General features: G+C 53.0%; 1 protein-coding gene across 6 annotated transcripts in view; it reads right to left on the bottom strand.

The window, feature by feature from the left end:
• The window catches only part of KLHDC4 (kelch domain containing 4), a 54,005-nt gene extending 33,785 nt beyond the window's left edge, over window positions 1–20,220 (bottom strand). For 2 of the 6 annotated variants that reach the window (XM_030298858.1, XM_030298861.1), the window contains exons 1-4: window positions 20,070–20,220; window positions 15,587–15,678; window positions 8,205–8,283; window positions 7,368–7,466 (exon numbers count right to left, since the gene is read on the bottom strand). In XM_030298858.1, the coding sequence (XP_030154718.1) occupies window positions 7,368–7,466; window positions 8,205–8,283; window positions 15,587–15,678; window positions 20,070–20,168 (369 nt within the window). In that variant the 5' untranslated portion in view covers window positions 20,169–20,220. Of the gene's footprint in view, window positions 1–7,367; window positions 7,467–8,199; window positions 8,286–15,586; window positions 15,679–20,069 lie in introns of those variants that run through there. The other 4 variants (XM_030298863.1, XM_030298860.1, XM_030298859.1 and 1 more) reach the window with 3 other exon arrangements.
• Between the last annotated feature and the right edge of the window lie 1,817 nt (window positions 20,221–22,037).

The raw sequence follows: 22,037 nt of genomic DNA, 5'->3' as shown, positions 1-22,037 counted from the left end.
GACCCCAGAAAGACCACACCCTAGAGCTAAGCCATCCCAAGGGAAAGCCTCAAAAGGATCCCAATGATCTGCAAGTGACTGAACCACCTGCAAGGACAAAACTCATCATTCACTGAGAGAAGAGAACAAAATCCAACAGGCAGCAGTCACAAATCTAGCCAGGTGCTGCTGACGGCCAGGAGCACCACCCGACCGGCACCTAACCGTACGCTGCTAGGGGGAAGATGTGCCCCATCAGAAGGTCGGCAGAAAGAGACCCAGAACTGAGATGAGAGAGCTAGCACATGAGGACTGGAGAAGAGTTATAAATATGCCCGAAGATTTAAAGGAAAATATGAATGTGATAACTAGACGGGAGAACAGCAATCAGACCTTAACAACTCAGTGTGTCAGAAACAGCACTGGTAAAACAAGAAGTAAACAGGTACACAGCACATCTACCGTAACGGGCAACAGAAACTTCCAAAATGAAGCCAAACACAAAAAAGACTGGAAGAAGAAGAAGGAGGAGGAGGAGGAGGAGGAGAAAGAAGTAAAGACTCCTTGCCTGCTGGACGATATGAAACAGTCTAACATACACATAACTGGATTCCCGAAAAATGAGCAGGTGCCTCAAAATCAAACTGCTAAAACGCCAAAGGTAAACAGAAAATCATTTAAGCAGCCTTACAGGGGAAAACAGACCCGTCACATATAGCAGAACAAAGATGAAAACGACCACTAACCTCTCGTTAGAGCAATGTAAGCCAGAAAACGGAACAGCTTTGAAGCGCTGTCAGTCTAGAACTGTGTATCTAGCAAAAATATCCTGTAAAATGAAGACATTTTCACTTAGAAAAAAAGATGGAAAAAAGCTGATGCCAGCCGACCTGCACTTCAAGAAACAGTAAACCAAGTTTTAGGCTGAAGGAGAACCTTAGCGAGTGAAAACACAGAGGAACGAAGTGTCCCAGAAACGGTCAATTCGTACATCAACAGGAGATATTTTTCTCTCTCCTTTTAAGACTTCTTTACGTAATAGCTGCTTAAAGCAAAACCAATCACGTTGTATCGTGGGGACAATAGCACAAAGGACAGAAGGAGAAAATGTGGATGTTCTCCTGTATGGTTCTGACAGTTTATGAGGAGGGGCACAAGGTCGCTGGAAGGGAGACGATGTAAGTGCAACCCTAGAGCAACCATGGAAACAAGGCAGAAAGAAAGAGCAACAAATAAGCCAAGAGAGAAGATGAAAAAGGCATCTTAAAATACAATCAACCCAAGAGCAGCAGGAAAGAGAGAAAAAGGAATACAGAACAGATGGGATAGTAGAAAACAGCAACATCAAAGCCATCGACCGCCACATCGATAACCACATGAGACGTAACGGACAAATACAGCAATTAGAAAGTAACAACCGCCTGGGCGCCTAACTCAGTCGGTTGAGCATCAGACTCCTGACCTCGACTCAGGTCATGATCTTACAGTTCATGGGAAGGAGCCCTGCATAGGGCTCTGTGCTGACAGCACAGAACCTGCTTGGGATGCTCTTTCTCCCTCTCTCTCTGCCCTTTCCCCAGCTCATGCTCTCTCTCTCTCTCACGAAATAAACATTTTAAAAAAGGAAAAAAATGTACATTTAGACAATGTATAAATTGAGAAAAAAAGAAAATCAAGGAACCCAACGTCAAGAAAACAGGAAAGACGATACAGATCTACTTGAACTAAACACAACTCCTGTATGGGATCTCGTGTTGAGATTTCTGAGTCACCAAGAACTTTTTCTACCTTCTTTTAAGAAAAGGGGCGCCCGGGTGGCTCAGTCAGTTGAGCATCTGACTTTGGCTCAGGTCACGATCTCAAAGTTCATGGAATCGTGCCCCGTGTCGGGCTCTCTGCTGTCAGAGCAGAGCCTGCTTCGGATCCTCTGCGCCCCTCCTCCACTTGTGCACATGAGCTCCTTCTTTTCTCTCTCTCAAAAAAAATAAATAACTACAAGAATGATTTCAAAACTGCTAAATGAGAAGCACTAGGCAAATTACTTTCCTACCAACTTCAAACCAGGGCCATCTTTTAAAGATCGGAAGGCACTTTGACCACCAAACACAAGCCCAGTCATCCAATAAAATTAGGAAATTCAAGTCAAAGAAATCAAGCAAAGGGTAAGTCACAAGTGCACTGCTCACGGCAATGTCAGCTACCACCCGGGGCTCTGTACCCAGGGCTCAGCACCTCGGATCCACAGCAACACAAACCAGTATCCCGGAGAGAAGCCTTTAAAATCTATCAGTTAAAGATAAATTATGATAAATCACATCTGCACTTCCTACTAAACTGCTTTTTTTAGGTTCTTAAGAAAATACAGGATTAAACAAATCTCCCTTTACTTGCCACCCCTGAAGATGAAGAAAATGGAATTTAGGGTAAAATAAATTCATCTTTTCCCCTTCTGCAAAAGCAGCACATGGACTGCACATCCGGAGGCGCTGTTGTGCAGCATTACTGATGGTGCGTAAAGGAAAGCCTCTTACCAGTCGTGTCTGTGGAAGCTAGTTTGCAGGCATGTGTCAAAACGCACAGCAAGGAAGTCACACGCCACTATAAAAACACACCTTCGATAAGGTAGGTTTTAAAAGTCTAGTTGCAAAAAAAAAAAAAAAAAAAAGTCTAGTTGCTTCGGGTCCCCTGGATGGCTTAGTCGGTTAGGCAACCGACTTTGGCTTGGGTCGTGATCTCGCGGTTGGTGGGTTTGAGCCCCGCGTCGGGCTCTGTGCTGACAGCTCGGAGCCTGGAGTCTGTTTCGGATTCTATTTTGTAGCTGTTAAGCGAATGGAAGGGAACGCAGTAAGGAAGGGATCTAGGCCAGGTTACTGACCCATACTAAATTTCCTCCAAAAATGTATTTTTATCAAGGTCACTGATCTCAGAATAAACACACAGTAGCTCTAAGATGTCCTGCGGCGTAAGGAAAAAGAAAAGTATTTCCTAAAAGATACCTGCAAAATGCACACTCCCCTGAAAACATTACACAAAAATAATAGGTTCAGGCCCAATAAAGAGGTCTCAGAGAGTTTACCTTCTTCTTTTTTCTTTTTTTTAATTCAAATGTTTATTTTTGAGAGAGTGAGCACACATAAGCAGGGGAGAGGCAGAGAGAGGGGGACAGAGGATCCAAAGTAGGCTGTGCTTTGACAGCAGTGAACCCGATGTAGGGCTGGGACTCACGAACCACTGAGATCATGACCTGAGCCAAAGTCGGACACTCAACCGACTGAACCCTCCAGGTGCCCCCAAAATTTACTTTTTTAAAAGTCTAAGCACGAATGAAATTACTTCCTATGATAGGTATCTTAAGGTAAGGACTCTTCCTGGAGAAGACATCAAGGCAGGAGCTCGACTACCTGACAGCTCACAGGAGAGGCCTGGCTGGACGGGACAGGGGAGCGAGGTCACCGGGGTGGAGGCCGGAAGCAGGCTCTAGGCTCCGAGCTGTCAGCACAGAGCCCGATGCAGGGCTCGAACCCACCAACTGTGAGATCACAACCTGAGCCGAAGTCAGATACTTAACCCACTGAGCCACCCAGGCGCCCCCCCAAAATTTTTGTGTTTTTTAATGTTTACTTATTTTTGAGAAAGAGACAGAGCATGAGTGGGGGGGAGGGGCAGAGGGAGAGGGAGACAGAGAATCAGAAGAAGGCTCCAGGCTCCGAGCTGTCAGCACAGAGCCCGACATGGGGCTCGAACTCATGAACCATGAGATCAGGACCCGGGCCTAAGTCGGCCACTTAACCAGCAGAGCCACACAGGTGCCCCCCTGAGTGATTATTTTTATATCTGGGATATAGAGCAATAAAGTTCAAACTGTTAGGGAAAAATCTGTTATATGATGGCCAGCAGGACTGATAAGGGAATTTCAGTCCCCGCCTGAAGACTGCCCTTCCAGATTCTTGTTCCCACCCTGCTTGCCTCAGGCGCCAAAATACTACTGCTGGGAAAATAAGTAAAGTTCTGCACCGTAAGATGGCCGATGGGACTAAAGCTCTAATTCCCAGCTTAGAGAGACTCCTCTTCTGGGTTCTTCCTGCCCTGTTTGCCGCACGCGTGCAAAAGCCGTCACGAATGCGGAAGAGGACGCTATACATTACCCTTCCCGCCTGCATTCAGTGCTCAGATCTCTGGAGAATGATCTCTTCTCTGAGCCCACCAGTGTAAAATAAACCTCCGTCCTTCCGAGATCTCCGAGAGCCACTTGGTTCTTCTGCCGGGTGATCCAGACCAGTTTCCATGATAAAACAACTTTAAGCTTATGTATATTCACACACACGGACACGTACACACAGTGGCTTTGAATAACCGTTGAAATGGACAACCGCACCTCACGAAGACAAAGCCCCGCCCGGTGACCGCGCGGACGAGGCAGGACAGCACCACTTTCTGACCTGTCCCACAAGGCCGTGTGCCTCCCAGGCACTTGGGTCTATTTGTTGTTGCATTAACTGGAAGAAAGTCATGTTTCCCCAGTCTCCCTCCAAATGCCAAAAAAAAAAAAAAAAAAAAACCATCGGAATCCAAACTAACAGACTCGAAATGGACCGGACACCAGCATCATGCTTCAGCTTCGTGAAAGCTGAGTCCTAGAGGCGCATGATGCCATCAGGACCAGAGAAGACACAAACCACGGGACGTCTTCGGGAAAAGCAAATTTGTCTCTTTGGTCGCCATATCCGAGCCCCAGAGGGTGCCTGGAGCGTAAAAGACGCCTCGTATTTCCTGGGGGAGCAGTCCAGGACCCCTGAACGCCTGCTCAGACGGGCCGGAGTGCAGCCATTATTTAGATGGAGGCTAACACTTTCTGCAGCTCACATGGACCATCGCGGATACTGTGGGGGCATTTTCTATAGACCAACCCTTCTGTGTAGCCCACTCCTGCTCGTTAATGCACCAGGCCAGTGAGAACACGGGTAACGAGTATCCAACCACAAGCCGTTCTCTGTTTTAGGAGAGAATGCCTTTGGTCTCACATGCATTTGACTTAGTTACTACTTCGGGAGAAACCATCAAGGAGACATGATGTCACAACTGCCGCGTCCTCGTCACCCTCCCCCACTTCTCCACGGCGCACTCCCGAGGGTGGCGGCGTCCTTAAGGGTCCAGGCGGAGGGGTGTGGACACTCCCTTCTCTCTCCGGGGAAACGGAGCAGCTGAAGCCCGCACACATCCGGCCACACGTTCAGCAGGCGCTACAGCCCTTCCCTCTCCCTCACTCGGCTGCATTCTCTTAGAAAGCCATTTAAACTCTCCAATTACACACTAAAATAAACCTCACCCCCCAAAACTCCAGAATCTAGAAGAAAAGAAAGAATGGTGTACGTATAAGCTTCCGTTTCTACTCTCTTAGTCCCAGTTAAAGAGAAGATAAAAAAATGTGACTTCCGACATGTTAAATTAGTCTGTAAAAAGTTTTGGTTTTTTGTTGTTGTTTTTTTAATTTGAGAAAGAGAGACAGCATGAGCAGGGGAAAGAGGGAGGGAGAGAGAGGGTGGGAGAAGGGGAGAGGGGAGGCAAGGGTGGGAAAGAGGGGGAGAGGGAGGGAGAAAGGGTGAGAGAGAAGGGGAGAGGGGGAGGCGAGGGTGGGAAAGAGGGGGAGAGAGGGAGGGTGGCAGAGAGGGAGGGTAGGTAGGAGACAGAGGAGAGGGGAGGGTGTCAGAGAGGGGGAGAGGGGGAGAGGGGAAGAGGAGGAGACAGGGAGGGAGACCCTGGGTCCCACGACCCTGGGAGCATGACCTGAGCCGAAATCAAGGGTCAGATGCTCAACCAACTAAGCCACCCAGGTGCTCCAGAAGGAAAGTTCTATGTCTCAGAATTTAATGTAGTAGAATTTGGACTATCAGGAACCTTAGGCAAAAGACCTTACAACAAATTTTCTGTTTCCCGTTGCTGATTCGTTGTGAAATTCAGAGAAAACAGCAAACTAACCTTAACTACAAGGATAGTATTAATCCCTCCTAAGGAAGGCATACGAATCAGAACCTGCTGAGCACCCTCGCAAAATAACTGAATTTAAACGTCTCAAAGACTTTCGCGACCCTAATTCTTCAAGGACACAGTTAGTAACTGTGAGTAAAATGGGTAAGAAAATAAACTCCCTAGGGGCACCTGGGTGGCTCAGTTCAGAGCCTGGAGCCTGTTTCAGATTCTGTGTCTCCCTCTCTCTCTCTGCCCCTCCCCCGTTCATGCTCTGTCTCTCTGTGTCTCAAAAATAAACTTGAAAAAAATATAAACAAAAATTAAAAAATAAAAATAAAATAAAATAATTTAAAAATAAAAGACACTCCAAAGAAGCCCGAGCCCGCATCACGTGACATGGCATGCATGGGACCGCTCCATCAGAACGTGAGTGCTCTTGGGGTGCAGGAATCCGATGAGCCATCTGGGAGGGCTGGGGGCTTGGGGAGACCACGGCCGGGACAGGACAGGACTCCTCCGTGGCCTGGAGGCCTGGCACATTCTCAGGAACTGGGGCAGCTCCGGCGAACGCATCAAACTCCTCAAGCTCCGTTACATACTAAAACCCAAGCTTACTGAGATCTGACCGTGAACCCTCCAAGGACATTCTTCTTTTCACAAGACACACCAGTCCAAACGCCCTCAAGTCTCTACGTGCACAAGATGATGGTGCAGTCCCAGCAGGCAGGCCCTCCTCCCAACTCAATCCCAGGTCAGCAGGCTCCCTGTGAGCCAAGAACCAGAGAAGGGACCCCCACATCCCGTGCACGGGGTTCACTCTCACCACGGCAGACTCACACGAGCATCCTTCTCCACGCCGGAAAAGTGTCGCCCAAATTGTTTTTTGCGCCCTGACGCTGCTCAGAGCACGGGGCTATGATAACGAGCAAGACCGAGAGTCTGTCCCCGTGGAGTCACAGCACCTGGAGGCCCCCTAGGGTGAGCAGAAACTAGCCGACAGCACGCTGACTTCATTAGCCTTAGCTGCCTCTGGCTACGACCCATCTGGTCCCCCAACAACCACCTGAACGTTCCGCTTCTCCTGAGGAATCCCTCTCTCTCGCCACCAGGACTTGGGCCCACGGGAGCCTCTCGCTCGAACGGAGGGCGTTTCGCCAAGTGGCCGCTACACGCCAAGCACGGCACTAGGCATCTTTGCCTGGATTTCTTCACACGACCTTCAGGCTGCCTGCAGAAGGCGTCCAGCCCCGTATCGTGAGGGAAGCAGCTCAGGCACGAGTCCAAGTTAGGAACGGCCAGCGAGGACCCTGTGCAGGTCCCGGCCTCTCCGTGCCGGGCGGCCTGTCACGTACAAACTCTCCAAGCACGTAACAGGGCCCTCCCAGGGAAGGAGGGAGAGCTGACGGTCGATGCCGACATACCTGGTGAGCACAGCGCCTCGGGGGCGGATTGGGGATCTCCACTTTGGTCCAGGCGTCCTTCCTGATATTGTAGGTGTAGAGTTCATTATACACAGACGTCTGCGAAAAAGAAGAGGGATTTAGTGTCACGAAGGATGCCTCGACACAAGCGACGGTAGGTGGAACATGAGATCTCGATCACTAGCTGTCCCCGAGAAACGGGTTTCGTAAAGCCATGCAAATCACACCGATGCAGGAGGCCTGGGGCTGGTCCCCTGGGAGCCTTCGGGATAATGACAAAGAAAAAGACTTCCCATCATCCCTACTAGGGCCTAAGATACCAAGATCCCTTGCTGCTCCCAAGTTGTCTTTCTCTTCAAGTCAAGCCTGGTTTTTAAAATGCATGAAAATTCAGAGTGGAAGATGAACAGGTTAAGTCAGACTCACAGGGGTCCTCAGCACGGAGGGAAGGGGAACTCGTGCTTTTCTAACTGTTTATACTCAACTCTGAAATACAGGTCTTTTTGGCCCGCTCAGAAATGAAAATTAGCTCTACAATTTACGAGCACTTTCCTACCCCACTGGTAGGGGTAGGAAACAACCCTGGAAACGCCTCACGGGCACGAACGTCAGCCCGAGCGAGCAGGGTGCCTGTCTAGCTCAAGCAGGCAATACGAGGAGTGACCCTAGAGGTCACTAGAGGGTCCTGGTGGCTGGTCCAGGACAAGGTCACGTGCCAGCCCTGTAAGGTCATGAGGCGGGACCGGTGCGTGTTTGATATCGCTGCTTTAAATCAATTTTGCTCAAAATGAGACCCATGGAAATTTGAGGGGAAAAGAAAAAAAATATATACTTTACTTTTTGGCCATCGAAATATTCACCTCCGAAAAGGATTAATTCATCTCTGTCAGGATGCGCAGACAAGGAGGCGTGCAACCTACACGAGACAGAAGCAGGGGCCGGTCAGTGCACAATCCGGCCACGCAGAGCCCCGCTGAGAGCCCGCCTCCCTTCCCATCAGAGGCCTTTATCGCCTCCCCGAACTCCCGTAGAAGAGAAGCCCGGCAATCTGAATGGAAGCTAAGGCCCCAACCCTTAAATGCCACCTCACGGCCACGACGCCAGTCTCCCAGGACAGCCCTGGACCTGTGTGACTCACATAGCACTTGGCTGAAGACCATCAGGCAGTGAGAAGTCTAGGAGCTCCCGCCTCAGTGCCCAAATTTCCAGAGCAGACCTACACTGTAAGGGTCTATGCCCTTGAATCACAATCAGAACCGTTCTAAAAAGTCCAGTGTTTGAGCATTTCAATACAGTATCTCCTTCCACCTAAAAAAATACAAATAAGGGGCTCCTGGATGGCTCAGTCCATTAGACGTCCAACTCTTGATTTCAGCTCAGCTCATGATCTCACAGCTTTTCGGTTTGAGACTCACAATGGGCTCCGTGCTGACAGTGTGGAGCCTGCTTGGGATTCTCTCTCACCCTCCCTCTCTCTGCCCCTGCCCTGTTAGCTGTGTCTCTGTCTCTCTCTCAAAAACAAATTAAAACATTAAAAAAATTTAAAATGTCAGTAACTTTGTGCTTATGTTACAAAGGAGCAGCAGTAAGGAATCTGTAAACACCCCAGACCATCTCAGTAGGAAGTACTGAAGGACAGGGGCGCCTGGGTGGCGCAGCCGGTGAAGCGTCCGACCTCAGCCAGGTCACGATCTCGCGGTCCGGGAGTTCGAGCCCCGCGTCGGGCTCTGGGCTGGTGGCTCGGAGCCCGGAGCCTGCTTCCGATTCTGTGTCCCCCTCTCTCTCTGCCCCTCCCCCGTTCATGCTCTGTCTCTCTCTGTCCCAAAAATAAAATAAAAAAACGTTGGGAAAAAAAAATTAAAAAAAAAAAAAAAAAAAAAAAAAAAAAAAAAAAAAAAAGGAAGTACTGAAGGACAGGGGCGCCTGGGTGGCGCAGCCGGTGAAGCGTCCGACCTCAGCCAGGTCACGATCTCGCGGTCCGGGAGTTCGAGCCCCGCGTCGGGCTCTGGGCTGACGGCTCAGAGCCTGGAGCCCGTTTCCGATTCTGTGTCCCCCTCTCTCTCTGCCCCTCGCCCGTTCATGCTCTGTCTCTCTCTCTGTCCCAAAAATAAAATAAAAAAACGTTGGGAAAAAAAAATTTAAAAAAAAAAAAAAAAAAAAAAAAAAAAGGAAGTACTGAAGGACAGGGGCGCCTGGGTGGCGCAGCCGGTGAAGCGTCCGACCTCAGCCAGGTCACGATCTCGCGGTCCGGGAGTTCGAGCCCCGCGTCGGGCTCTGGGCTGGTGGCTCGGAGCCCGGAGCCTGCTTCCGATTCTGTGTCCCCCTCTCTCTCTGCCCCTCGCCCGTTCATGCTCTGTCTCTCTCTCTGTCCCAAAAATAAAAAAACGTTGGGAAAAAAAAATTTAAAAAGGAAGTACTGAAGGACAGGGGCGCCTGGGTGGCGCAGCCGGTGAAGCGTCCGACCTCAGCCAGGTCACGATCTCGCGGTCCGGGAGTTCGAGCCCCGCGTCGGGCTCTGGGCTGGTGGCTCGGAGCCCGGAGCCTGCTTCCGATTCTGTGTCCCCCTCTCTCTCTGCCCCTCCCCCGTTCATGCTCTGTCTCTCTCTGTCCCAAAAATAAAATAAAAAAACGTTGGGAAAAAAAAATTTAAAAAAAAAAAAAAAAAAAAAAAAGGAAGTACTGAAGGACAGGGGCGCCTGGGTGGCGCAGCCGGTGAAGCGTCCGACCTCAGCCAGGTCACGATCTCGCGGTCCGGGAGTTCGAGCCCCGCGTCGGGCTCTGGGCTGACGGCTCAGAGCCTGGAGCCCGTTTCCGATTCTGTGTCCCCCTCTCTCTCTGCCCCTCGCCCGTTCATGCTCTGTCTCTCTCTCTGTCCCAAAAATAAAAAAACGTTGGGAAAAAAAAATTTAAAAAAAAAAAAAAAAAAAAAAAGGAAGTACTGAAGGACAGGGGCGCCTGGGTGGCGCAGCCGGTGAAGCGTCCGACCTCAGCCAGGTCACGATCTCGCGGTCCGGGAGTTCGAGCCCCGCGTCGGGCTCTGGGCTGGTGGCTCGGAGCCCGGAGCCTGCTTCCGATGCTGTGTCCCCCTCTCTCTCTGCCCCTCACCCGTTCATGCTCTGTCTCTCTCTCTGTCCCAAAAATAAAAAAAACGTTGGGAAAAAAAAAATAAAAAAAAAAAAAAAAAAAAAAAAAAAAAAAAAAGGAAGTACTGAAGGACAGGGGCGCCTGGGTGGCGCAGCCGGTGAAGCGTCCGACCTCAGCCAGGTCACGATCTCGCGGTCCGGGAGTTCGAGCCCCGCGTCGGGCTCTGGGCTGGTGGCTCGGAGCCCGGAGCCTGCTTCCGATTCTGTGTCCCCCTCTCTCTCTGCCCCTCGCCCGTTCATGCTCTGTCTCTCTCTCTGTCCCAAAAATAAAAAAACGTTGGGAAAAAAAAATTTAAAAAAAAAAAAAAAAAAAAAAAAGGAAGTACTGAAGGACAGGGGCGCCTGGGTGGCGCAGCCGGTTAAGCGTCCGACCTCAGCCAGGTCACGATCTCGCGGTCCGGGAGTTCGAGCCCCGCGTCGGGCTCTGGGCTGGTGGCTCGGAGCCCGGAGCCTGCTTCCGATTCTGTGTCCCCCTCTCTCTCTGCCCCTCGCCCGTTCATGCTCTGTCTCTCTCTCTGTCCCAAAAATAAAAAAACGTTGGGAAAAAAAAAATTTAAAAAAAAAAAAAAAAAAAAAAAAAAGGAAGTACTGAAGGACAGGGGCGCCTGGGTGGCGCAGCCGGTGAAGCGTCCGACCTCAGCCAGGTCACGATCTCGCGGTCCGGGAGTTCGAGCCCCGCGTCGGGCTCTGGGCTGGTGGCTCGGAGCCCGGAGCCTGCTTCCGATTCTGTGTCCCCCTCTCTCTCTGCCCCTCGCCCGTTCATGCTCTGTCTCTCTCTCTGTCCCAAAAATAAAAAAACGTTGGGAAAAAAAAATTTAAAAAAAAAAAAAAAAAAAAAAAAAAAAAAAAGGAAGTACTGAAGGACAGGGGCGCCGGGGGGGCGCAGCCGGTGAAGCGTCCGACCCCAGCCAGGTCACGATCTCGCGGTCCGGGAGTTCGAGCCCCGCGTCGGGCTCTGGGCTGGTGGCTCGGAGCCCGGAGCCTGTTTCCGATTCTGTGTCCCCCTCCCTCTCTGCCCCTCGCCCGTTCATGCTCTGTCTCTCTCTCTGTCCCAAAAAAAAAAAAACGGTTGGAAAAAAAAAATTAAAAAAAAAAAAAAAAAAAAGGAAGTACTGAAGGACAGGGGCGCCTGGGTGGCGCAGCCGGTTAAGCGTCCGACCTCAGCCAGGTCACGATCTCGCGGTCCGGGAGTTCGAGCCCCGCGTCGGGCTCTGGGCTGGTGGCTCGGAGCCCGGAGCCTGCTTCCGATTCTGTGTCCCCCTCTCTCTCTGCCCCTCGCCCGTTCATGCTCTGTCTCTCTCTCTGTCCCAAAAATAAAAAAACGTTGGGAAAAAAAAATTTAAAAAAAAAAAAAAAAAAAAAAGGAAGTACTGAAGGACAGGGGCGCCTGGGTGGCGCAGCCGGTGAAGCGTCCGACCTCAGCCAGGTCACGATCTCGCGGTCCGGGAGTTCGAGCCCCGCGTCGGGCTCTGGGCTGGTGGCTCGGAGCCCGGAGCCTGCTTCCGATTCTGTGTCCCCCTCTCTCTCTGCCCCTCGCCCGTTCATGCTCTGTCTCTCTCTCTGTCCCAAAAATAAAAAAACGTTGGGAAAAAAAAATTTAAAAAAAAAAAAAAAAAAAAAAAAAGGAAGTACTGAAGGACAGGGGCGCCTGGGTGGCGCAGCCGGTTAAGCGTCCGACCTCAGCCAGGTCACGATCTCGCGGTCCGGGAGTTCGAGCCCCGCGTCGGGCTCTGGGCTGGTGGCTCGGAGCCCGGAGCCTGCTTCCGATGCTGTGTCCCCCTCTCTCTCTGCCCCTCGCCCGTTCATGCTCTGTCTCTCTCTCTGTCCCAAAAATAAATAAACGTTGAAAAAAAAAAATTTAAAAAAAAAAAAAAAAAAAAAAGGGGCGCCTGGGTGGCGCAGTCGGTTAAGCGTCCGACTTCAGCCAGGTCACGATCTCACGGTCCGTGAGTTCGAGCCCCGCGTCGGGCTCTGGGCTGATGGCTCGGAGCCTGGAGCCTGTTTCCGACGCTGTGTCTCCCTCTCTCTCTGCCCCTCCCCCGTTCATGCTCTGTCTCTCTCTGTCCCAAAAATAAATAAACGTTGAAAAAAAAAAATTTAAAAAAAAAAAAAAAAAAAAAAAGGAAGTACTGAAGGACAGTGATGGGGGTGAGAGGACAGGACGAACCATCAGCGGAAAATACTTCTCTCAAAATCCCCACGAGCGGGGTCCCCGGGGCGCGTACTGCAACCTAATTCCGAAGGAGTTCATCAAGGAAAACAAAGGTTTCAAGGTCAAATAAGTTGGAGAAATGAGGCAACTCTATCTTCCCTCGGGGATTTACTGTCCACAAAACATTTTAGACGCTGAGAAAGTTTGCAGGAAAGAAACCAGTGTTAAAATAGTGCTACTGCTGTGGCAAACGGCCTCACAATTAAACACGAAATCACCACAGGACCCAGCAACTCCGCCCCTTGGTATGTGCCCAAGAAGACCGAGAACAGGCTCACCCAGACCCCTGTATGGCGACGTTCACACAGGATCGCTCACGACAGCCAGGAGGTGCGAACAATGGCAGGGTCTGTCACGAGCTGACCGGACACACACAACGCTGTGCCTCCACGTAACCGAACGCTACTGCTCTCTGAAAGGAAAGCAGCTCAGATTCCCGCTACAGCGTGGATGGGCCTCGAGGACGTTGTGCTAAGTGAGCGAGAAAAGCCAGACACACAGGGACAGACTGACTGCACTTGTATGAAACACCCAGGACAGGCAAACCAAAAAACCAGAAAGTGGAGGCCACCGTGGGCAGAGAGGAGGGGGACGGGAGTGACTGCTAACAGGTCCAGTGCTCCCATCGGGGGTGATGGAAATTTCCGGAAATGGATTATTGCACAGCACCGTGAACGGAAGTCACCCCAGTGAGCTGTAGAGCTGAAAATGGTGGAAATGGAAACTTTCACATTAGATATCTTTCACTACGATTTTTTTTTAATCTCAAAAGGAAACCGGCTTTTCCCAAAGCTCTTTAACGCAGAATCTTTTCTTCACTTAACCTACTACGCTTTTCTGTGGTGGGGGCGCCCGGGGGGCTCAGTGGCTGAGCGTCCAATTCTTGAGCTTGGCCCAGGTCGTGATCTCACGCTTTGTGCGACCGGGGCCCAAGTCAGGCTCTGCGCCGACAGCACGGAGCCTGCTTGAGATTCTAGCTCTCACACTCTCTCTCTCAAACTTAAAAAAAAAAAAAATGTTTCCCTGTGGAAAAGTAACAAGCACCCCCAGGAAAGAGCACCCAGGGCAGGCCCGGAGTGTCACAGGGCCGCGTCCGCCTCCTGGGGCCTGCGTCCAGAGCCCTGCGGCTCTGAGGGAAAGGAGTGTATGGCCCTTCCTTCCCCCTTAAACTACAGCACGGCCAACCCCTGCGGGCACACGCGCTCACGAAACTCCGTAGTTTGCACGGTGTTTCCCAGAACACGATGGAGAAGGAAGAGGTGACAAGCCGCTAGGGTTACCGACCGGAAGACCTCCTATCTCAGCTCCAAGCACCACTCCCTTCTGCCAGAAAGTGTTCCCAGCGGACCAGGGAAGCACTAATATTCCAAATGACATCCTAACATTAAGCCCGGCTCTTGGGACGACATCACTTGAGGAAAAGTTTGAAAGTGTCAGCAAAAGGGGGACGAAAATCCATCCACGTTCAAAGTGGCTTCCCCCCGGGTGCTGTGCACACGAAGCCTTGGGCTCCCAGGACTCCTCTGCTTTAACGATTCAAAGGAAAACGCACGTCTACCACACGTGGAACGTGCCGATACGCGGGAAAGCGAGCCGGACTCCTAACGTCGTTTCTCACGCGAAGACAGGAACAACCCGCAACCCTGGGGGCTGCTGGGTAGCTGTCTGCGTCACGCCGCTCTGCTCGGGGCCGGGCGCGCTGTCCCCCCACCTCGGAGGAGCCGAGGACTAAACCCCGTGTCCCAGGCAGGTGGGATCTAAGCGTCAGAGCCGTCACCTGCGCCTCCCTTCCGGAAGAGCTGGCCCCCAGGCCTCCACTCTCAGGCCGACGACAGCCCCGGTAAAACTCATCTCAACTGCAACCATGGCGCGAGGAAGGGTAGTTTTGATCCTGACGGAAAGCAAACAAATCATTTCTCAACCAGTCTCAGGTGCTTGTGACGTTAACGCACCTCTCCCCTTCTCTGAAGAAGGCGGGACCTTTTCTAGGGTCACCTGGCCTTTCCCGGTTCCCAGCTCAACGCAGGCAATGTTTTCCCCCTACTCTGTCGGCAGCGAGCGGACCCCTGAATCAAATCATAACACAACCCGAATTCGGACGCGGGGGGACAGGGATTGGCACAGAAGAGGAAGAAGTCAGAGGAAAACCAAAGCCCGCTCATCCCGGCTCATCCGAGAGGTACCTGAAACCCTACGAGACCGGAGTCCCTCACGTAATTCACAGATTGTTTCAAAACGACGTACACACATTGACGTCCGAAAGTCCCACTCGCCGTCAGGAACAAACAGCAACAGAAGATGGATGTGGAGGTCTGTGCCTGTGACACACAGCTTTGAAACGTTTTAAGAACCGGAGAGCTCACTGGGGTGACACTCTAGTCCGTGAGAGCTCTCAAACGGCACGGTCCCACCGAGCAGCTGAGCTGGGGGACCCAGCTTCATGTTGCTTGTGACAACCGGGCAGAAGAGCCTCAGTCCCGTTCTTCAGAAGAAAAGTCAAAAACCGTTGTGTGGGAGCTTATCCGGAACGGGAATGGGTTTTCATGATGAAAACGTCCCACGTGCCTGGTTATTCATGACAGCACGCTGCCACTTTACTTATTTTCTTAAACGTTTATTTTTGAGAGGGCGCAAGCGGGGGAGGGGCAGAGAGGGAGACAGAGGATCCTGGGTGGACTCCACGAGGACAGCGCAGAGCCCGACGCGGGGCTCGAACCCACAAACCGTGAGATCACGACCTGAGCCGAAGTCGGACGCTTAGCAGACGGAGCCACCCTGGCACCCCAACATGGCGCCAACTTAAAGTGCTCGTCCAATGTACGCAAACCGTCAGAAGCCAGAACGAAGAGCCCTGGCTCACTTACCTTGGAGAAGGCGGGGGGCACGGTGTCTCCACGACCTGAGTCTTGGTGGCGTCCAGGGCCTGGAAGTGCGCGAGGAGAGCTTCCAGGTCTTCCTAAAGGCAGACAAGCAGTCACACCTGAGACATGCTCTTAAACTCCTCTTAATGCTTATTTATTTTGAGAGAGAGAGAGAGAGAGACAGGGAGGGGGGGGAGAGGGGGAGAGAGAGGGAGGGAGAGGGAGGGAGAGAGAGAGGGAGGAGGGAGAGGGAGAGAGAGAGGAGGGAGGGAGAGACGGACGGGAGAGAGAGAGGGAGGGAGAGAGAGAGGGAGGGGGAAGAGGGGGGAGGAGGGGGGGAAGAGGGGGGAGAGGGGAGAGGGGGGAGGGGGGAGAGGGAGGAGAGAGGGGGGAGAGGGGAGGAGAGAGGGGGGGAGAGGGGAGGGAGAGAGGGGAAGAGGGGAGGAGAGGGAGGGAGAGAGAGGGAGGGAGGAGAGGGAGGGAGAGGGGGGAGAGAGAGGGAGGGAGGGGAGGGAGGGAGAGAGAGGGAGAGAGAGGGAGGAGGAGAGCGGAGGACGAAGAGACGATAGAGAGGTATTGAGAGGAGAGCAGCCGAAGAGGAGAGAGAGAGAGAGAGGGGGAGAGAGAGAGAGAGAGAGGGAGGGAGAGAGAGAGGGAGGGAGGGAGAGGGAGGGGGAGGGAGGGAGAGAGAGGGAGAGAGAGAGAGGGAGAGAGGGAGGGAGGGAGAGGGAGGGAGGGAGAGGGAGGGAGGGAGAGAGAGGGAGGGAGAGAGGGAGGGGAGGGAGAGAGAGGGAGGAGGGAGAGGGAGGGAGAGAGAGGAGGGAGAGAGAGGGAGGGAGAGAGGGAGAGAGAGGGAGGGAGAGGGAGGGAGAGAGGAGGGAGAGAGGGAGGGAGAGAGGGAGGGAGAGAGAGGGAGGGGAGGGAGGGAGGGGGAGAGAGGGGAGAGGGAGGGAGGGAGAGGGAGAGAGGAGGAGAGAGAGGGAGGGAGAGAGAGGGAGGGAGAGAGAGGGAGGGAGAGGGAGGAAGAGAGGGGAGAGAGAGGGAGAGAGAGGGGAGAGAGGGGGGAGAGAGGGGGAGAGGGGGGGAGAGGGGGGAGAGAGGGGGGGAAGGGGGGAGGGAGAGAGAGAGAGAGAGAGAGAGAGAGGCAGGCAGAGAGGGAGACACACGGGGCTCGATCTCACAACTGTGAGATCATGACCTGAGCCTAAATCAAGAGTCGGATGCTCAACCGACTGAGCCCCCCAGGCGCCCGTCAGGCCTGGGTCACCTTTCCCACTGTCTGACCTGACCAGGGGCCAGTCACATCTGAGAATATGAATGTGTTCCTCCCATTTTAAAGACACAGAATCTGACATTTGCAAAAGTACTCAGAGCTCGACCTTAGAGGCGGTTTTCTCGCAAGTATACTTAGATGCACGCACGCTGCACACAGCACCCCACCTCACACCCTCACACCCCGCACAGAGGGCCCCCCCTCCATTCAGACAAGCCGGCCCTGACTTCCTGCCAGCACTTTCCACCGCTTCTCAGAAAGCCAGGCCGGGGCCGCCCGCCAGCACGCTCCGCTGTCTGCACAGCAGGCTCTGAGACTTCCCTCGCTCATTTATTTGTTTCCTCCTCCTTTCCACCAACATAATAAAGATAAGCTCCAAGTAAGACCAGTCAGTCTGTTCAGAACGGCGCCTGCACGCGGGGGTTCTGCAACTATCACCTGCAGCCAATCTGGGTTTATTTTCACAACTGCAGAAACAGACTTAGAAGTCAAGGTGCCAACTGACCTGCACAGCTGGGCGGCCCTGGAACCTGGTCTTCCTCCTCCCAGTCCAGAGTCTGCATCCCTGCATTCACTAGTGACTGCACACCCCCAGTGTGTCAGGGGAAAGTTACCTTCTGTCCTTGTCTCTTCTTGAAAGCTCACTGTCCTCACCTTGCTTGTGCTGGGATCTGAGATGTGTCCCCGCCTCCTTTCATGCTTCTCTCCCTCCCCATCCCACAGCCCTCATCCCGCAATGTAGGCAGATGTCCTTCCTGCGCTTAAACACACTTCCAGGGGCGTGTGGGTGACTCAGTCGGTTAAGCGTCCGACTTCAGCTCAAGTCATGATCTCACGGTTCGTGGGTTCGAATCCCACGTCAGGCTCTGTGCTCACAGCTCAGAGCCTGGAGCCTGCTTCCAATTCTGTGTCTCCCTCTCTCTCTGCCCCCTGCCCTGCTCACACTCTGTCTCTGTCTCTCAAAAAGTGAATAAGCGTTAACGAAAAAGAAAAATTAAAAAAAAAAAAAAACACACTTCCAGACCATTCTGCCCATTTCATTTCCCACCCCACCTCCTCCCTCTAAGCTCCAAGGGCTTTCTCTCAGCTCCTTTCGTCAGAACGCCACAGTCCTTGGCCTGAACAGCCACCTGCAGCCCTCCGCCTCCCCACCGCGCACCCCTGGGCCCCCAGGAAGCGGCCACTACCTGGAACAGAGGGCGCCTTACTATCGAGCCCTTCTTTATACTTTCACCACACAAACATCTCCCTAAGTGACCCATGTTATTCCTCCACGCCACTGACGTCGTACTGCGTATTCTCTTGCAACCTGCCGTTCTGCTCAACACTGCCACAGCCTGATAGGCTGAATCCCTTCACTTCCGCCGTGGCAGAGCTCCGACTCCGTCCGGCGTCTCTACCCACCGTGCTGCTCAACGCCTGGGCCAATGCCAACGTTCTGTCTTCACAAACAATACTCCTAGCGCCACATTTGTACCCGTCTTCGTGCAGCTGGGGAGTTTTTCCAAGACAGGCCTTCCGGTGTGTAACTGCACGTGGCACCTTCCAATTTTCTCCGCGAGGACAAATTAGGATTCAGAGGGGTTCTACCAAGTCTCACCCTCACGCGGCCCACGAAAACACCCATTATCCTGCCACTTTATGTGAGCAGTGGCCTAAAGGCTACAACCCTAACGCAAAACCGCTGTGTGTTAGCTACGCAAGACGACCGACCCGCCGGAACTTTACAGAGACCTGGGTGGAGAAGGGGGTGTTGGGCGTCACAATCACTTCAGGGCTCCTGGTCCAATGTCATTCACCTGAGAAACTATCTTCCTGGAGGCAGCAGGGCTTCAATACCGACAGCGTGGAAGGGGGAGGAATCTGCGTAACACCCAAGTGGAGTTGTCCACCGGGTATGTGAGACACGAGTTCTGTGGCAGGCAGAATTCCAAGCTGTCCCCAAGATCCCCCCTCAGTCCCCCGCCAGGAAAGGACGGGACGCACTCTCATGAGGTTACGTTATATGACACAGCTGGCTTTAAGAAAGGGAGGTTATCCTCTGTGGGCCTGACCTAATCAGATGACCAGTGATCCTGAAGGTCAGTTGTGAGGATGAGTGGAGGCAACATGCAGAGTCCCAGGCCCCAGGCCCGACAGGTTCTCTGCACGGGGGAGCCGCTGCTACCGCCATCTAAGTACTGGGCACTGCAGAGAGGTGTGACGATGAGTGAACACCTGTTAACAGTTACCGAGTGCCCACTACGTGCCAAGCACCGGTCTAAAGATTCCCCCAAAACTAACTGTCTTTCTGTGCACAACCCTACCCAGGCACACGCGGCCACTAGCCCTACTTCACGCGCGAGAAACTGAGGCACAGACACTAAGCAGGCAGGCCATGCTCCTCTGAGGTCTTCCGGCTCGTTGTGGCAGAGATGAGATTCAGACCCGGACCTGTGGATGCAGGGCCCAAGGACTTAACCGGTGAAGAGCCTGAGAGCATCAAAGCCCAATCCCACTGTCTGACAGAGGAGAGAGCAGAGACGTGAAAGGCTCAGGAAGAAAAAGGGCAACGTGGTTTAAGAGCCCTGGAATGGGAACATCTGGTCAGATTACAGCCCCGTGCTGCTTCCCAGCTCTGGAACTTGTCAGCTGCTGATTTCCTAACTGTCAGGTGGGCATGCCAAAGCTGCCTGCCTCACTCGGTTGGGAGGACCGGAGCCCAGGCAGCAGAGCACCTGGCACACGGCAAACTGTCACTAACCACCGTAGATCACCCAGGTCGGGAAGTCCATGTGCAACCGCCGACGGAAAGCAGAATACTCAACGCTAAGTTCAGTACTGATCCATTCGCAGACCCGGAGGCGCGGAGACAGAGGGAGATACAGCGAGAGGCCAGAGGGAGAGAGAAAGAAAGGAGAGAGCGAGAGAGAGAAAGAGAGAGAGAGAGAGAGAGAGAGAGAGAAGTAGAGAGCGGGAGAAAAAAGGCAACACTGTTGCCAACAACCGTTCTGGAATCCCCACAGTTGCACTTGCTCCCACTGACGCTCACGGCTACGGGCGGCTGTGAGGGGCATGCACCCTACTTTTAAGGAAGAAGAGCAAGGCTCAGAAGCGGAGGCCCTCGCCAGGTCCTCCCGCCTCCCGGCCGAGGGAAGCCCGACGGGACCCGCACGGAGGGGGCGGGTGGCTCGCGTGGAGAAGGCGCCGGGCCTGGCCGCCGGCCCCGCTCACCTCCTCCTTCCGCGAGCGCTTGGACACCTTCTTCTCCATCTTGGCGGCCGTCTTCTCCGCCCCGCGGCCCTTCTTCTCCTTCTTGCCCTTCTTGCCCATCGCGCCGGTCCGAGGTGGAACCAGGACTCCCAGAGGGGCGGGCAGCGAAGCACAGCGTGGCGCGGCGCGGCGCACCGGAAATACGCGCCCCGCGGGGGGCGGGCGCGGGGAAGCGTCACTTCCGGCGCGCTACGCGCGTGCTTCCGGCCGGCGGCCGAAACTCCCGGAGCCCGGGCGCTGGGGCTCTGGGGACGGGCTGGGCGCCCTGGGGCTGGGGGGCGCGTGGGTGGAAAGCTGCCGGCCCGGCCGTGGGAGGCCCCGCCTGCCCTCCCCCTGGGGCCCCGCCGAGCGAGCTGAGGTGGGCTGCGAGTGTTTACTGGATGCGGCCAAATTACTTAGCCTCGCAGAGTGACCCGGTTGGGTGACTCGGGACGGGAGCCACATTTTGCTCCTAACCTCGGACGGACCCTTTTGCGGGTTTAATTATTGCTTCGACTTCCCTCCCCAGGCAAATGTTCATACATTTGCAAGGATTTCCAGGGAAGACAGTCCCTCCTCCCGCACGGGGTTAGGTGCTGAGGATCTCGTGCTGAACGAGGAAACACGTCCTGCCATCCGCTGTCCACCGAGTTTCCTCAGATGTCCCGCGATAGAGGACTTGCTGCTTCAGCCGTGGGGGAGGGCTGATGATCCCCCTCCAAGAGCAGTCAGCTCAGCAAGCCTGAGAAACTGAAACTGCCTGCTAGGAAATTGTGCTCTAGGATTGGACTGAAATACCCGTATAAATGGGAAATTTATTTGTAGGGCATGGAATACTATGGCTTGGACAGGGTTCAGTGAAAATTCTTACCATTACTTAGAAAATTCCATCTTTGGGGCTCCTACGTGGCTCAGTCCATTAAGCATCTGACTCTTGATTTCTGCTCAGGTCATGCTCTCAGGGTTCATGAGTTCCAGCCCCATGTCTGGCTCTGTGCTGACAGCTCAGAGCCTGCATGGGATTCATTCATTCTCTCTCTCTCTCTCTCTCTCTCTCTCTCTCTCTCTCTCTCTCTCTTCCCCTCCCCACCTCAAAATAAATAAATTTAGAGAAAAGGAAATGTCATCTTTTGGGCTCGTGATCAAGGAAATAGAGCAAATTAATGACAAAAGCAAGCAAGTATTTGGCAAAAAGAAAGCATAAGTCAAGAAATGATCTCGTTGCTTATTGTGCAAGTGAACTGCTACAGGGATCAGCCTCAAAGAAATTACCTTGGGGGGCGCCTGGGTGGCGCAGTCGGTTAGGCCTCCGACTTCAGCCAGGTCACGATCTCGCGGTCCGGGAGTTCGAGCCCCGCGTCAGGCTCTGGGCTGATGGCTCGGAGCCTGGAGCCTGTTTCCGATTCTGTGTCTCCCTCTCTCTCTGCCCCTCCCCCGTTCATGCTCTGTCTCTCTCTGTCCCAAAAATAAATAAAAAAAAAAAAAAAGAAAGAAATTGCCTTGGATCTGTGAAAATTAATAAAAGGAAACCTCACTAAAATGGAGTGGGGAGGCTAGACGGGGGAGCCACACCACTCAAGGTCAGTTACAGGAAGAATTCTCAGTTATAGGCCCCAATAGAAGAATCATCAAGAGGAAAGGATCATCAGTTACAGGCCCCATAGGGAAAGATGTACACTTCCATTTTCTGCGAGAAATAGACCACCCCGGCAACTCAGCCAGTGAGAAGTCATCATCACCCTGGATTCCTGGTTTTCTTCTATGGACTTTTGTTCAAAACAACCCCTCCCAGCTTCCTCCGCCATAAAATACGGTTTTGCCATAGCTTGTGTGTCCTGAATTGCAATTCCTCTGCCATTGCTGAATAAACCCCTTTTTGCTAGTAAAACAACGGGTTTATTTTTTTTAATGTTTATTTATTTTTGAGAGAGAGACCATGAGCCGGGGAGG

The sequence above is a fragment of the Lynx canadensis genome, chromosome E2 (genome assembly GCF_007474595.2).
Source record: "Lynx canadensis isolate LIC74 chromosome E2, mLynCan4.pri.v2, whole genome shotgun sequence".
Lineage (NCBI taxonomy): Eukaryota > Metazoa > Chordata > Mammalia > Carnivora > Felidae > Lynx > Lynx canadensis.
Note: the sequence above shows the minus strand (reverse complement) of the source record. Positions and strands in the feature narration are given on the sequence as shown.